The 17,432-nt window shown below is 43.5% G+C and overlaps 1 protein-coding gene across 7 annotated transcripts in view; it reads left to right on the top strand.

The window, feature by feature from the left end:
* Positions 1-17,432, top strand: part of LOC110523973 (CBP80/20-dependent translation initiation factor) — a 132,249-nt gene that overhangs the window by 74,316 nt on the left and 40,501 nt on the right. For 6 of the 7 annotated variants that reach the window (XM_021603172.2, XM_021603176.2, XM_036977719.1 and 3 more), the window contains 2 exons: positions 9,227-9,731; positions 13,246-13,545. In XM_021603172.2, coding sequence (XP_021458847.2) covers positions 9,227-9,731; positions 13,246-13,545 — 805 coding nt within the window. Of the gene's footprint in view, positions 1-9,226; positions 9,732-13,245; positions 13,546-13,999; positions 15,230-17,432 lie in introns of those variants that run through there. The other variant, XM_036977720.1, reaches the window with a different exon arrangement.

Genomic DNA, 17,432 nt, shown 5'->3' with positions numbered 1-17,432 from the left:
CTTTGACCATGGCTGGTAAAATAAGGGTTAAATAAAAATTAATACATTTGACAAAGAACCTGGCTGCTAATAGTAAAGAAAGAAAGGAGTGAGTTTCAATATCCTAATTGATATGTGTAAGCTACTTTGGCTACTTTTAGTAGCTAAGTGGGAGAGAGAAGTATCTGCTCGTCCTAGTAGAGAAGGGAAGGAGTGAGGATTAGTATCCTGATTAGTATTGTACTGTAGTAGGTAGAAGTCGAGGAGAAACCCATGAGGGACATTGTGATGTCTGCTCTGGTTAGTATTGTTTAGTAGATAGGGACTCGTAGAAAGCCATGTGGGAGATGTGACGTTTGCTCGTCCTATTAAAAAGAGAAGTAAGGAGAAGCATCCTGAATAATAAGTGTATTATAGGTAGGAGATGTGAGAAGTATTAGTATTGTATTAGTATTGTATTAGCTAAGTAGGAGAACCATGAGGGAGATGTGTGGAGTCTGTTCCTGTTAGATTGAGGATTTGTTGTATAGTAAGTGTATAGTATGAATTTAAGTAGGAAGAGAAAACCATGAGGGAGATATGTGGAGTCTGCTATTATTAGGTTGAGATGGCGTTGATCTCATTCAGGTTGAGTGGTACTATATTCCAACTCGGGTCTTCCACCTGTTCTTGCCCAGGGACCCCCGCCAAGGCAAACTGGCAACCCAGGGACGTCCATCATATGTAAAAAAAAAAAAATAATAATAATAATAAAACATGTCACTTGTCTTATCAGGTGAAGGATAATTGCAAGGAGAAGTAAACTACAATTTAAAATGAATAGATTTGGTAGATACACTACATGACCAAAAGTATGTGGACATCTGCTCGTCCAGCGTCTCATTCCAATATCATGGGTTTTAATATGGAGTTGGTCCCACCTTTGCCGCTATAACAGCCTCCACTTTTCTGAGAAGGCTTTCCTCTACATGTTGGAACATTTCTGCTGGAACTTGCTTCCATTCAGCCACAAGAGCATTACCGAGGTTGGGCACTGATGTTGGTCGATTAGGCCTGGCTCGCAGTTGGCGTTCCAATTCGTCCCAAAGGTGTTCGATGGGGTTGAGGTCAGGGCTCTGTGCAGGCCAGTCAAGTTCTTCCACACCGATCTCAACAAACCATTTCTGTATTGACTTCACTTTGTGCACAAGGGCATTGTCATGCTGAAACAGGAAAGGGCCTTCCCCAAACTGTTGCCACAAAGTTGGGAGCACAGAATCATCTAGAATGTCATTGTATGCTGTACCGTTAAGATTTCCCTTCACTAGCTAGAACTAAGGGGCCTAGCCCGTACCATGAAAAATATCCCCAGACCATTATTCCTCCTCCACCAAACTCTACAGTGCCAGATGGTAAAGCGTGATCCATCACTCCAGAGAACGCGTTTCCACTTCTCCAGAGTCCAATGATGGCGAGATTTACACCACTCCAGCTGACGCTTGGCATTGCGCATGGTGATCTTTGTGTGCAACTGCTCAGCTAATAGCAGCTGTTTAGCTGGTTAAGGTATTTGTATTTATTATGAATCTGCCAAAGCAGCATCTACTCTTCCTGGGGTCTAGCGAAATTAAGGCAGTTTATACAATTTTAAAACATTACAATACATTCACAGATTTCACAGCACACTTTGTGCCCTCAGGCCTCTAATCCACCACTACCACATATCTACAGTACTAAATCTGTGTGTGCGTGCATGCGCATGGCGTTAGACATGTGTTGGAAAAAATGTATGTCCAAGCCAAGAAAGCATGCCTCGTCTGTGTACCCCTTTAGTTCAGTTGGTAGACCACGGCAGTTGCAACGCCAGGATAATGGTTTCGATTCCCGGGACCACACATACGTAAAAAAAAAAAAAATATGCAAGCATGACTGAACGTCGCTTTGGATAAAAGCGTCTGGTGAATGGCCTAAGTTACTGGTACACGGGTGCTTTTTCAAAGCCTATGTCAGATGCACCAGTGAGTGTAATTATCTCCAATAAGTGTAATTTGCTTGAGAGAAATACAGTTGACATTAGGAAGAAGATATTCTCATCTTTTCTGCTATAGGTATGTAATTACAAATATGTTCATTCTTTTGTTGCTCGCGATTTCCATAAAAACATTGAAATATATATATTTTTTCCCATTTTTGAAATATATTTTCTGAGATCCCCTCCAGTACTCTGGTCTAACTCTAACAAGTCTCTATGGGGATGGTGTGGAGTCATGTAGAGGACATGGCAGTGTGAGAGATCTGGTGTGATGGCGTGGAGTTAGGGAAGGCCGACAGACACTGAAGCAGACACTGAAATGACCCCCTACCTCCCTGAGAGAGGGGACCAGGGAGGCCAAGCAGAGAGGCTGATGGGTAGACAAGACACACACACACCCCCCACAAACAGCCAGCTAGAGTGCAAGACGGGGTCACATGCGTCTTCTTACAACACTTCACTATGCCCATCCTTATCCACCCGAGGTTCAAACTACATTATTTCCAGCCCCACCTCCCTTGAGAGTACCACCCAGATAGCAGAGTGCTTTCTCCTCTCCTTCACCTTGACTCCCATCTCCTGCACTCTTCTGTCTCAGCATGCTTAGTGCCTCATGGTGCACAGAGAACCATGTACACACACAACCACAAAGTGCAAATATATATACATAGCATAGTCAACATCCAGGTACCTGTATGCCTATTGTTACTATATTGCGTATTCAAAGTTAACTTTTATTCATAGTGTTTTGTGTATGCTGCTACATTTCAGCCCAATTAATTTTCAACACAATTATTTAGCATTTTATTTTATCTCCTGCTTAGATAGATAATTACTTTTCAGACAGCCATTAACTACACATCAAAGTGATGCTGTAACATATTCAAGGTCTATTATGAAAAGTAAGGTTTAAAATGTTTTATATATGGTCATGATGGGAGACAAAAATGCCAGGCTAAACCGTTCTTTTTTTGTTCCCTCAATTGTATTCTTTAATTCCCTCAATTTTATTATCCTCGGAATCAGCAAGATTGTCTATTCGTTGCGTCTTCTGCACCCCAAAGGCCTTCCCCAGAAAGTCCCCACAATAGTTTAGAAAATTAACAAAAATGTGACCAACTGGGGACATTGTGTTTTTCCCCCACTAGGTCAAATACAATTTCTAGGGGTTTATGGGGAGAATGACATGCTGACCAGAGTGTCGCAAAATAAATTTAGAAATCCATGTTATTCAATTATTGCACCCACACTGCTGGCGCGCGCCAACGAGCGTCTGGGATGCCAAGGGTTAAAATAGAACTCCTTTCTATTTCTGACACAGATCCCACTGAAAGTCCTGCCTCTCCCATCTCCTCATTGGTTTATAGAAGCAGGTACCCACTTGACATCTCCTTTTTGGTTATACCCACGTGGGTGATTGAAAGACTAAATGTTTTGTCGGTTGTCATGGTAATACTATGAAAGTGTAGATGCCAATCACCATATAAGTTCAAAGATGAAAAAGCCTGGAAGGAGGAGATGACTAAAAACTATTCGGTTGGCCGTTTTATGTTTGGGTTAATTGTCGGAGTAGAAGACCTTGTGCATTTCAGGTAAAATAACAACTCAATGTTTATGTCCCAGGACAAATTAGCTAGCAAAAGCAAGCTAGCTAAATAGGACAAATTAGCTAGCAAGTGCAAGCTAACTAGCTAAATTGCCATACATGTTTAATGCGTTTTGACCTGTCCCCAAAGTAATGTCATTGGTTCAGAGTTTGTTTTGATATTTTAACCTGCGTGTCGTGATCGCGTTTGGTGTGGGGGTGGCACGATGGCGCACACGCGCAGTCGGTTTGAGTTCCATGTTAGGGTTTGGCGCTAGGGTTAGGGAAAATAGGATTGGATGTTAGCCAACAGTCAGGCTAGGATAGGTAGCTAGCTAGAGTATGCCTGGAATTCTTGCCTCGTGTACAGATGAGAACATTTCATTGCACTTGTTAACACCGAAGCCTCCTGGAAATTATAAATAATAAATTAGCATTCCTTTCCTTTCTGCCGCTGAGTCACATACACAATTGTAAACCAATCATAAACGCATTCAAGTGCTTGGCCGGTGCCATGATTTACTGGATGTGAGCTATGGCCTTAATCTTGTTCCCAAACACTTTTGTGCTCAATGACCTGGGGACGAAGCTAGCTATAGCCCTGTGCATGTGGAGTAAAATACTGGGTCATGGGGAAGAGGTGCACAAAATGGACTGTCCATGTGGCATGAATCAGAGTTTGCACGAAGTGTATAGGCCTACTTCTATTTAACAAGAATGCATGACAAACAAAGCAAACTAGACGAAATGGCGAAATGAGGAAGTAGTCTACATAAGAGGTCCTAGCAATGGAGAGCTGAGACCATGGTCGACCATTCAGTGGCGCTTTGATCGATCTGCGCGGGAGATCCGAGGGAACAAATAAATACATTGAGAAAATGAATGAATACATTGAGGGAGGGAAGTTGGGAACAAATAACAAACTAAGGGAACAGATAAGCCTGGCTGTTTTTTTTCTCTCTCCACCATAACATCTATGGGGCACCATAGATATAGCCAGACTATTTTTGTTTTAGAAGGTAACTTTTGTTCAGGAAAATGTCTGTAAAATCTGACTTGGTTGATCTCCTATTATGAGTTTTAAAAGCGTTACTTAAACATACATGTCTGAGCTCAGACAGAGGCTTTTGTGGGAAAGTTGAAACCAGCACGGCAGCACCTGCACTTCTCTTTTCTACCGTTCTGAATGGCTAGCATTTCATTTTCTAAAATGTTTTACATTTGGACACACAGGAAGTCTTATTTTTCGTCACATTGTGAATCCCTCTATTCAACCCTCCCATACTCATTATGCATGCACATTGCACAATATTGTCCATTAATCCAACACTGCTCTCACCTCAACTCGCTGCTTTCTGTCTTTATTAAATCCTTATATGAATATTGCACTATGTTCTGTTTCTCTCCTCTGCTCATGATCATTCTACTGAAATCTGAAACACTTTACTTCTCCTTAGTTTTCTGCCCCAAAACTATATAGCTTTAAGTCAGGAGGACTGAGACTAGACCACTAAACACCTCTTGGAAAGCCATTCAGGTGTGTCTTTGTCTTTACAAGTTGGGGTATTGTTCCACTGAAAAATAAAACTCGGTTTTAGACTGTTGTTTCTCTCTCTCCTGAGTATTCTACCATGAAACACACAGGAGCTCGGGTGAGGTTTCTAGGCATCTGCCCCCAAGATGTTTCAGTGTTGGGGTGGGGGTCGGGGATAGGGCCGAGGTTAACACTCATAAAGTCATAGAATGCCACGGTCGGAACCTGGGGCCCTCGACTCGGAACATCTTTATTTTGAGCCTGTCAGGCCGACTCCCAGCCTCTCCTCCATTGGTCTGGCCGTGGCTACGTTTACACTCGAGGCTCGCACTGGCTTCGGGGAAAATGTTGATATTATTCCGGGTGGTGGGGGTCTGTTTTTATGAGCAGGGAGGGCTGCATGCAAGAGGCTACCGAGGTTAAGTTTTGTTGGCTGTGAGCTGGAAGGGGGCAGGGGGTGGTTGCATTTAAAATGGGAAATTATGTGAGGTTCCCTCCTCACTATGTAAAGCGCTATAAGCGTCTGAACAAAACGTTCCGTAAATTCAGTCAATTATTATGATCCTTACATGGGGTTTTCTGGATAAAAAAGAGGCTTAGGTGGTGAGAGTGGCAAGGGGTGTGGTAGGGGATGCGGTCGACCCTGTTGGAGCGGCTGAAATGTCTTGATGAAAGCTGATATTTTATTTCTCTTCAGTTTCAAGAACATTTACTGCAATTCTACACATTTTGCCATGCAGCTGAGAGAAAATGTTGCAGTTTAAAGCTAATTTCCTGCAATTCCATGCATTTTGCCATGGCTAATGCTGTGTTCTTTTGCGCAAACATAATAACAATCTATACTGCTATATACAGGTTTCCATTCAACCTTTTTTATGTAAGTAAAGTACATGTCTGATAAAAAAAATGGTCATGACAGGCCTGATGAAAACATGCGAGAAATGGCTGTTGAAACACCTTTTTATGCGCAGATATTGATATAATAACCATTATATCGAAGTAAACTTGGAGTCACGCAATGATATGTCGTGTAGTCCACCTACTACGACTCGGAAAGCATGCCGTTTGTTAGGCTACAGATTAAATTAATTAGGATGAACTTTACATGGTGGTGAAAGTGCATGGTGATGAGCTTGATGCGCCTTTCCAAAAAATATTGAGGGTCTTATTCTGGTGACATGATGATCGATGCTTTGGCTGCTGTTTGACAAGTAATTATAATGTCATCATGTAGGCTATACCCGCACTGTATCTGTGAGCTGTTGCCTAGAGCGAACGTGCCAAGACTAAAGTGGGCACATTCGCTATAGCCTATAACACTTTATTTATTTATTTATTTTTGACAAAACCATCAGTAGAGATAAATGCCATGGAAGCCCATTTTCATTTAACTGCAAAAGTCATTTTTATGTGCACTACGTCATCACGCACAGCCTTTTATCCCCAACAAGTAAATTTGATGAAAACACATATGGTGGGAAAATGCACATCAATTTATACGGATTTCAGAATATTTGCATAAATCTCACCAATTGGATGGAAACCTAGCACTCTCTAGGTTTTATTTTAGTGATTTCTCAAATATTATATTATTTAAAACTATATAGGTCCATTATCTTTTCGACATACTTTAAATCCTTTAAGTCAACACTGAAAGCCTTTTTCCATCCCACAAATGTACAATAATAAAAAATGACACTGTTTGGATTTAAGCGACCAGAAAAAGCGCTTAGGGGGCCCGCCCAAGGATTTCGATGGCAGGAAAATCCCTGCATTATTAAGTTGGGGGTAAAGTGAGGTCTGTGTGTGTGCGTGTCTGCTGCAATTTGTGTGTTTGTTTCTCTGCTCTTCTGTCTGAGGCAGCCAGGCGTGATGCTCAGGGAACTTGTCCCAGGGAACTTGTCAGAAAACATCTGACAGCAGATCAGTGTGACAGACAGTCATTGCTTTAGGCTCTTCTTCTAGACTAGGACCCACCACATCCCCAACTAGTCTTTGACTCAATTTACTGTTCTATATCTGAGTTGTAATGAGATGTGGAAATTCGGTGATTGTCTGTTATTGCTTTGACATATTGCAAAACAATGTGAGTGACTCTGTCATTGTGTGTGTTAAGCTATAGGACATCTATTTGTGGAAACCTCTATGTTTGGACTGTGGTGGTGTTTCGGTTTTGTTGCTTGCATGTCTATATAGTTTGATATAAACATGGTGGGGAGGGAGGAATCATTCTGTGCTGCTGGTTCCAGGTTCAGGAAGCTAGCTACGGTTGCACACAGGGCACCATGACTCTCCTGTTCCCTGTGACCCTCGTATCTACGGTCACATATCAGTTTAATAACCACCACACACACACAATACAATCACACACACAACCCTCCAACCCTAGGCTAACGTACTGTAGCTCAGGGTGATAGTACTGCATGTGCCCTAGCCCCATAATGCTATAAATAGACCAGTGAAATATAACATGGGAAAGGAACATAGAGCAAAGCACTGAACACCTATAGTCTTCTAATTAAAAGCTGTGGAGCCAGTGAGCCAGCCGTGTAGGATACAGCTCTTCTAGAGAATGTAATGTAGGTCACAGGGGTTTGGCAGGCAGTGGCACTGCAGTACTGGGAAACACTGGCTGGCTGACTGACTGACTGGGTGGCTATAAATCACTGCAGCACTGGAAACAGTCTGGCTCGCTGACCGCCTGCCTGGCTGGCTGTCTGGCTATATGTCAGTGCAGCACATGGAACTGGCTGGATCTGGCTCGCTGGCTAGCCTTATCATGGAAACCAGCTACTGACTGGTCTGCTCTGGCTGGCTGGCTGGCTGACTGACTGGCTATATAGCATTGCTGTAGCTGGCCCTGTTTGGCTGGCTGGCTAACTTATTACAAATCACTGCAGCGCTGGAAACACAAAATACAGCCTGGCTGACTGAATGACTGTTCCTGGCTGGTTGGTCACATATCTCTGCTCTGCGTGGCCTGGGTCAATGCCTGCCTGGCTGGCCAATCTTTAAAGAGAGAGAATTGATGAATGGTGGCGCTATTGGATTTTATGAGTGCTGGCCTGCTTCATGTTTTCCATGCCTCTGTAGAGTGGGTGTGGTGTTAAATTTGAACACAAGCAGTGGAAAAATCTGCTGGAAATATCTTGGACAGTGTTGTTTAGGATGTGATGGGGCTTTTGTTGAAGGGTTAGAATGTTGGTTGAGGACAGTTCCATATGAATTGCTTGCTTTAGGTTCTTGTGTTTCTATGATGGTTTGATAGGAAAGGGGATACCTATTCAGTTGCACAACTGAATGTATTCAAGCTAAATGTGTCTAAATCAGAGAGATATGGGGGGGGGGGGGGGGCTGCCTTGATCGACGTCCACGTTGTTGGCGCCAGTGGGAAAAGTTGTCCGTGGGAGTTAACTAAGGGCAGAACTTCATATTTTTTTCTCCCACCTTGAACCAGCGACCTTTTGGTTACCGGCCCAACACTTTTAACCGCTAGGCTACCTGCCCCTTATAGTTGAAAGGAAGGCATGTTCAAAAAGTCACTTTTTTTTTAACTGAACATCTCATTGTAATCAGATTTTAGTCGAGGGTTGTTACCTGAAAGGATATTAGTTGTTATCCCTCCCCCCTTACACAGACACGGCCTGCAAGCTCCTGTTGATCTGAAGCTAAGGGCGACAGCAGAACAAATGTGCTTAATCCTGTTGCATCAGTCAGCTCCTTGTGAAGCAGAGACCCACACCACATGGGGAAGCACCTATTATTTATAAGAACTCCCAGGCCTTATGGTAGCAGGGGGCCATAGCTGTTAGCTGTTGACAGATCTATGGTGTTTTAGTATTTGACTGAAAGAAGACAGGCTCTGGTAGATGAGCTATGTCTGTGCCAGGGGAGAAGGTAGAGACATAGTGGGACTGTGTTACAATAGATGATCAAGAGAGAGCAGGCAGACCGAGAGGGAGTGAGCTGAACAGATGGACATGGAGTTGGCCGTGGCCCTGTGACAGGGTGCCTGAGGTCGCTGGCTTGGTTCAGGCTGGCCAGACAGAGTAGCCTGGGCGTCACGCTTTGCCACGTGGTTAACAGAACCCTTACCCGCCTGCTCCTCTCGTTACAGGAGACAGCAGCAGAGACCACCGGGGGGAGGAGGAGGAGACAGGAAGACCCAGCAGCAGCAGTCGCCACAACAACAACAACAAACAGTCAATCAACATCCTCGTGACCAGCAGCAGCACAGAGGACAGTGTGGGGCTAGCCATGGGCAGCAGTTCCAGGGCCACGGCGGGCAGCGCCAGGGGCCCCTCCACCATGGCTACAGCCAGAACCGCCGCTGGCACCACAACCAGCAGGGGCAGGGAGGAGAACAGGGACCGCAGGGTGGCCCGGCAGTGGACAGAGACAGGGGGGCAACCCCAACGGGAGACAGAGACAAGGAGGCACCACCCAGAAAAAACAAAGAGACTGATGATGTAAAGGCAGAGGAGGCCAGCGCTAGGCTGGAGCCAGAGAGCTCAAGGGGCCCCAATGACGGGCCTCCCAGCCAGCCCTGGGGCCAGGGTGGCCCTAAAGTCCGTCTTCTGCCGTCGTCCAAAGAGAGGCTGAGGAGGAGGCTAAAAGACGAGGTAAACGAAAGCTCTTTACTGTCTTGTCTGTCTGTCAATCACCATCGCATGCCATGGCCACACCCTCCCCTTTCTACACACACATGTACATTACACCACATGCGCATTGCGTACACACACATAAACCCACAGTAACTAATGCACCTTTTTAGATGCATACAAAGTCATTCACACACACACAGGTTTCTCAGTAAGGGTTCAGTCTGGATTAACAGTGGTGGCTTGTCTGTAGATTTTGCTGTCGTGGGTAAACTTCTCTCTTCTCTTGGGAGGAGGATAAGTAGCTGGAGCAACAGCCTTTTGATGTTTTCTGCTGTGTGCTAGGCTTTTGTATTGCTGGTCTCAGCTCCAGCGTCCCCACAACCATCCCAGCCTTAGCCCAGGACTACTTCCCCCTCCCTCCATCTTAGCCTGCGTCCTAAATGGCACCCTTTTCCCTATATAGTTCCCTACTTTTGACGAGTGTCCATAGGGCTCTGGTCAAAAGTAGTTCACTATGTAAGGAATAGGGCGCCATTTGAGACATAAGCTAACTAATTTCTAACGCTGTGTGTTTGTTTAGTTTGCAAGTATCTAAGACATCGAGGCTCCTAACCCACTTACAGCCTCCGACAACAAGACTGAGATTAACTGACAGCTTCAAACATGCCGATCTGGAGGGAAAACACAGGCTGTGTCTCAGATGGCATCCTATTCCCTATATAGTGTGGTTATATTTGACCACAGCCCATAGGGGGTATAGTCGAAAGTAATGCACTATATAGGTGAATAAGGTGCTATTTGGGACGCAGACACAGAGGAATTTTGCTAAATGGGAGGAAACATGGGATATTATCCTCAGCCAGGTCTGTCTGCGTTTGAGTCCAGGGTTGTATTCATTAAGGCATACCGTAGCGAAACAGTTTGAAATGGAAAACTAAAACTGCGCTTCTAATTTAATAAATCTACTTCGTACCTCTTTCAGTCAACTTTCTTCCGTTCGCTGCCTAGTGAATAAGACCAAGTTCTCATTAAGGCTAGTCTATTGGATAAAACCTGGTACTTTCACACTAATTTATGGTGAATTATGCAAGCGACTTAAATGGCAAATTAGTCTGAACGAGGGGGGTTGGGGAACGTCACCAGATTCTCAGGGAATACATTACCTACAAAGTATTCATACCCCTTGACTTATTCCACATTTTGTAGTATTACAATTCAAAATGGATTGAATTTTAAAACATCTCGCCCACCTACACACAATACCCCATAATGGCAAAGTGAAAACATGTTTTTAGAATTTTTTGTGAAAAATGAAAATGAAATAAGTATTCAAACCCCTGAGTCGATACATGTTAGAATCATCTTTGTCAGTGATTACAGCTGTGAGTCTTTCTGGGTAAGTCTCTAAGAGCTTTTCGCACCTGGACAATATTTGCACAAAATTCTTCAAGCTCTCTCAAGTTGGTGGTTAATCATTTAGACACCCATTTTCAATTCTTGCCATAGTTTTTCAAGCTATTTAAGTCAACTGTAACTAGGCCACTCAGGAACATTCAATGTCGTCTTGGTAAGCAACTCCAATGTGTATTTGTGTGTTTTTTTACATTATTGTCCTGCTGAAAGGTGAATTTGTCTCGCAGTGTTTGGTGGAAAGCAGACTGAACTAGAGTTTCCTCGAGGATTTAGCCTGTGCTTAGCTCTATTGGGGTGGCAGGTAGCCCAGTGGTTAAAGCGTTGGGCCAGTAACCGAAAGGTTGCTGGATCGAATCCCTGAACTGACAAGGTAAAAATCTGTCGTTCTGCCCCTGAGCAAGGCACTGTTCCCCGGGTGCCGTGGATGTCGATTCAGAGGGGTTGGGTTAAATGCGGAAGACACATTTCAGTTGAAGGCATTCAGTTGTACGTCTTTCCCCTATTCCATTCATTTTTATCCTAAAAAACGACCTAGTCCTTGCCGATAACATGATGCAGCCGCCACTTGAAAATATGAAGGGATGGATGTTGTTGGATTTGCCCCAAACATAACACACAAAGTGAATTTCTTTGCCAAATTCTCTGAATTTTTACTTTAAAGCCATATTGCAAGCAGGATGCATGTTTTGGAATATTTTTTTTCTGTACAGGCTTCCTTTTCACTCTGTCATTTAAGTTAGTATTGTGGAGTAACTACAATGTTGTTGATCCATCCTCAGTTTTCTCCTATCACAGCCATTAAACTCTGTTTTAAATTCACCATTGGCCTCATGATGAAATCCTAGAGCGGTTTCCTTCCTCTCCAGCAACTGAGTATGGAAGGACGTCTGTATCTTTGTAGTGACTGGGTGTATTGATACATCATCCAAAGTGCAATTATAATTTCATCACGCTCAAAGGGCTATTCAATATCTGCTTTTTTTATTCGACCCATTTACCAATGGGTGCCCTTCTTTGCAAGGCATTTGAAAACCTCTTTTTTTTTTTTATGAAAATGTGTTTGAAATTCTAGACCTTACAGATAATTGTATGTGTGCAGTACAAAAATGAGGTAGTCATTCAAAAATCATGTTAAACACTGTTCTTGCACACAGTGAATCCAAGCAGCGTATTATGTGACTTATTAACCAGATGTTTACTCATGAACGTATTTAGGCTTGCCATTACAAAAGGGGTTGAATACTTGACTCAAAAGACATTTCAGCTTCTGATTTTTAACTAATTTGTAAACATTCCAAAAACATCATTCCACTTTTACATTATGGGGTATCTTGTGTAGGCCAGTGACACACAATCTCAATTGAATCCATTTTAAATTCAGGCTCTAACACAACAAAATGTAGAGAAAGTGGTGCGTGCATAGTCACAAAGTCACTGGAGGATGGAGAACCAATACTCCGAGCTGCAGCTCCATACTACTTGTCAGACATCGAGAACTGATACTGGTTGTTGGGGTGGGATTGGCGTGGGGTGTGGGGGGGTCCGTGGGTGGCTTTTGACCATTTTTATTGGATTCCTCATGTCTTACTAAATAGTATGAAGACGTTTGGTCCAAATCGGACGTTGAGTACTATATTTATTGAATATGTGAATCCTATAAATTGAAAGGGCCAATTTGGGTGCAATTTCTCAAGCGATCTAATAAAATTTCAGCAAAATAATGTTGCAGGAAAGCTCATCTTATCTGTTTCTAACTATAAAAACTATTCAGAAGCCAGTCTAAACAACTTTCATACAGACATGGCTTACTGAAATGACATGGAACAACTCCCCTGTGTAAGTTGTTTGGTTAAACCTCTATTTGCTAGAGAAAGCTAGCATGTTGTCAGCTTGAATACTGTTAGTGCAGTAAGGACACAGAGATACAGTATCAAGACCACACACTTTCTATAGTACAGTAGTCGTTAACACTTCGTTGTTTAAAGTCCACGGATATGCAGTTGACAATGACATGTTGATAGTCTGTTGAGCGTTAATAGGTGGATTATCTAAATAAAGTGTTATCTACTACATACACAAGTTGTTTTTTAACCGCCGCCCTTCATCGGGTGTCTTCCAGGAGGAGGCGATTGTGTCCCCAGCGGGCCCCCAGCGGAGCCGCATGGACCGCTTGCTGGAGATCCTGAACAGCATGAGGAACAACAGTGCCGGGGTGGACGGCCAGCTCAGCTCCTTCATGGAGGAGGCCCAGACCTCGACCCAGTCAGAGGAGAGCCTGGCCCAGATCGTCTCTACTATCTATAGCAAGGCCCTCAGCGACAGAAGCTTCGCCGCTTCCGCTGCCAGACTCTGTGACAAGATGGCCCTGTTCATGGTGGAGGGGACCAAGTTTAGATCATTACTACTCAATATGTTACAGGTGAGATGGATGGAGGGAGGGAGTGGGGTTATGTGGGTACGTGCATGTCTTTCTATCCACCCATCCATCTGTCTTTCAGCGTGTGTGTGTGGTGTCTGTCAGGCAATGAGTGTGTGTGAGTGAGTAGTGTATCTCAGTGGGTGTGGATGGTCCTAATTGGTGTCATTGGCCCCGTGGGCTGTGTGTGACGTGGGGAAAATGTCAGTGGGCACAGAGCTAATGAACAGCATGGGAGGCCATAGCCTGAGGGGGGGGACGTCTGCCTAGCCTCACCCAAGATAAGGTTTCTCCCCACCCACGTCTGGCCTGCCCGCACTACGGCTCAGTGCCTCCCTGGGTGTCACGACTTCCCTCCCTCCTTTGGGAGCCAGACAGACGCTCCATTGCAGACACAGTCTGGGCGCTAACTCTCTCTCCCCTCTGCTCTCTTTCCTTTTCTCTCTCCACCCGCCAGCTCTCTGTGGCTGACATGCCAGGCGAAATGTTAACCCACCTGCTGCGTCACCATACTCCCCTCCTCCTCTTCCCCTTCTCTGTTTGTCTGCCTTCATTTGCGGTAAATAGAGAATAGACGCATGTCTAATGTTATAAACAGCAGAATGTGGCCTGTTTAAAAAGATTGTTACTAGTGGATGTGATGCCAAATCTCCACTCTTTCCACCTCAGAATAATTTGTTGATTATTCCACAGAATTATTATACAGCTGGCTGGCTAGTCCCTGGTTTCTGTTACCTTTCTTTAATTAAACAGGCCTGTTTACTAAAGCATCATCCGGACTCTTGTCACGTGGTGTTTAGCGTAATGCATTAATTCAACATTTCTATTACTATTTCTCATTAGTAAAGAATAAAGGACTATCAAACAAAAACGGTATGTTTGTTAAAGATAAATTAATGAGGATAAATGCAACTTGCTTTATTAGTCTCCCATTTATTTATATAATAAAAAAAATGTACAAATTATGTTTGGGGAAACTCTTTATCGAAAGTTTTGTTGGTAGTGAGTTGATATTCCTGTTAAACTCTCATCTGAACATTGCCTTCTCCCCCCCCCTCTACCCTATTTGCCCGCTCTCTCCACCTTTCTGACCTGTGTGTGTGGGGGGGGGGGGGTGTGGGTATGTGTGTGTAGCTGGCTATGGTTTGGGTTGTCTGCTGGGTGCTAAGTGCTGTAGCTGTCTTTTAGCAAATGAGTGCTAGGCTTGTTTCTCACCCTGGTGTCACATTGTAACCCATCCCCCTTCCTCCCCTATGGCACAGTCACAGAGAACTTCCTGTCCTGTCTGGCATGGCTCGCCCACCACCGAGTGTGTGCCTGCGCGCATATATAACTATTTGTGCATGTGTGTTTGCTGTACAAAGAGCATACAGAGCTACACAGACTTCACCAACTCAGATTCTCTGTCATCTACTTTTATTTCTACCATCTTATGTTATCTCTATATGTGCACAATGAGAATTAACCTTGATTAACCATAGTTATTTTTATTGCGCTCAAACAGGTTGTTTCATTCTCTTAAATTGAATTAAATGTTCCCAGCAACTTTCCCAGCATGTTTTTATGCCCAACTTTCTCATTATGAAGTTGATGTAAAGTATAGGCATTAGCCAAGGTAGGTTAGTATGGTTAGTATTTTTATTTGAGGGTTTTGCCCACTATGAAATAAACATTAAATCGATTATATAAAGCTTTACCACTTTAGTGGTTTCAAATACTGCTTCTTTTAAGTATCTTATTCCCTCTTACGTTTGACTACTTCACCAGGAGCTCACAGTCATAACTAGGGTTTCACATTTTGGGGAATATTCAGAGGTGGAAACTTTCCGTGGGAACATATGGGAACTAACGGAAAGATATGCAAATTAATACTATTTAAATGTAGCTGTTTTTTGCATTGGATATATTTACCATATGATATGGAGACAGAAACATAAACCTTTTACCTTATAAATAGACATAATTGCAAATTATTAAATCCTTCCAATATATATATATTTTTTTAAGCAATTTAGTCACGAATTTAACTTTAATTAAATGAGTTGACTCTTCTCATGGGAGGTTTCACTGAACAACAAAAGAAAGGGAATATTGAATGATCCCCAATGATCTATCGCATCTCCCAAAAACTTTTTCAGCATACATCTGTGAAATCATAGTCTAGAAACCAAAGCTTTGGTTGTCTTCCTCTCAGGCTTCCATGTCTTCTCCCTGGACCTCCTCAATGTCCACCTCTTGAACATCAGACTGAGGCCTCATCTTCACTGTCACTTTCCAACCTTGTTGAGGATGGCTCGTTGTCAGGCTCAAAAAGCCTCAAATTTGACCGGATAGCCACCAATTTTTCAACCCTTGTATTGGTCAGCCTGTTGCATGCTTTTTCCAAACAAGGACCATTTTCCTCATCCAGGCCAAGGTGGCGAGACATGGTAGTGATGACACCATAGGCCTTGTTGATCCCTGCACTAGACAGGATGCTCTTGCCAGCATACTTGGGGTCCAACATGTACGCTGCGGCATGTATGGTCTTCAGGCAGAAGTCTTCACTCTTTTTGGTGTATTTCAGAACTGCAGTTTCCTCTGCTTGGAGCAACAGTGAAGTGGGCAGGGCAGTACGGATTTCTTCTCTTGCATCTGCAAGCAGAGTCTGAACATCAGACAGAATGGCATTTTGTCTCCCTCAATTCCTGCATTGGCTACTGCTATAGGTTTCAGGCTGCTTGCCACTCTCTCCCAAAATACATAATTCAGGAGGATCCTCTTGATGGGGCTGCCAATATTGGCAGACTGTGATATGGCTATTTCTTGGAGAGACTCCTTCCCCTCCAGGAGACTGTCAAACATGATGACAACACCACCCCAATGGGTGTTGCGGTGCAGCTTCAATGTAGTGCTCTTATTCTTCTCAATTTGCTTGGTGAGGTAGATTGCTGTTATAACTTGACCCTTCACATACTTAACCATTTATACCAAGCAGCCTTCATGTTCGCAGCATTGTCTGTCACCAGTGCAAATACCTTCTGTGGTCCAAGGTCATTGATGACTGCCTTCAGCTCATCTGCAATGTAGAGACTGGTGTGTTTGTTGTCCCTTGTGTCTGTGCTCTTGTGGAATACTGGTTGAGGGGTGGAGATTATGTAATGAATTATTCCTTGCCCACAAACATTCAACCACCCATCAGAGATGATTGCAATACAGTCTGCTTTCTCTATGATTTGCATGACCTTCACTTGAACTCTGCACCCAGCACATTAGTAGATAAAGCATGTCTGGTTGAAGGGGTGTATGCTGGGCGAGGAACGTCCAGAAATCGCATCCAATACACATTGCCTGTGAGCATCAGAGGTGAACCAGTTGCATGCACAGCTCGAGCAAGACATTCATCATCATTTATCTGACTACGTTCCTCCATTTAGTCACAAAAACGTCTGATTCCAGGAGGACCATGAGCTGTTGCTATCGATAAGGTGTCTGAATCATCATCTTCACCTCCAATAGAAGTAAAGGGACTTTTTTTCAGAGGTTGCGCTGAGGGAAATGTATGCACTTAGCCAGATGGTTCTGCATTTTGTTGCAATCTTCACATATGATTTGGCACAGTATTTGCAAATGTACACATCTTTTCCTTCTACATTTGCTGCAGTGAAATGTATCCACACATCAGATAATGCCCATGTTATTTTCCTGTAAAGATTAGAAAAGAGTACAAAAAATAAATACAATTCCATGTGCAGATAAATAGTTAAACAGTTAGATCAAACAACTCCTTTGTAAGATAAATGTTTTAAAATGAAACATGTATGGAAACAGGTGAATTAACACTCCTCAGTTAGCAGGCTCAAGCAACTAGCAGAAATGGTTAACGAGTTAGAGACACATTTTGCTGTAGG

The sequence above is a fragment of the Oncorhynchus mykiss genome, chromosome 5, assembly GCF_013265735.2.
Source record: "Oncorhynchus mykiss isolate Arlee chromosome 5, USDA_OmykA_1.1, whole genome shotgun sequence".
NCBI classification, from domain to species: Eukaryota; Metazoa; Chordata; class Actinopteri; order Salmoniformes; family Salmonidae; genus Oncorhynchus; species Oncorhynchus mykiss.
The sequence above is the reverse complement of the archived record's forward strand: the minus strand, read 5'-3'. Positions and strand labels throughout refer to the sequence as shown.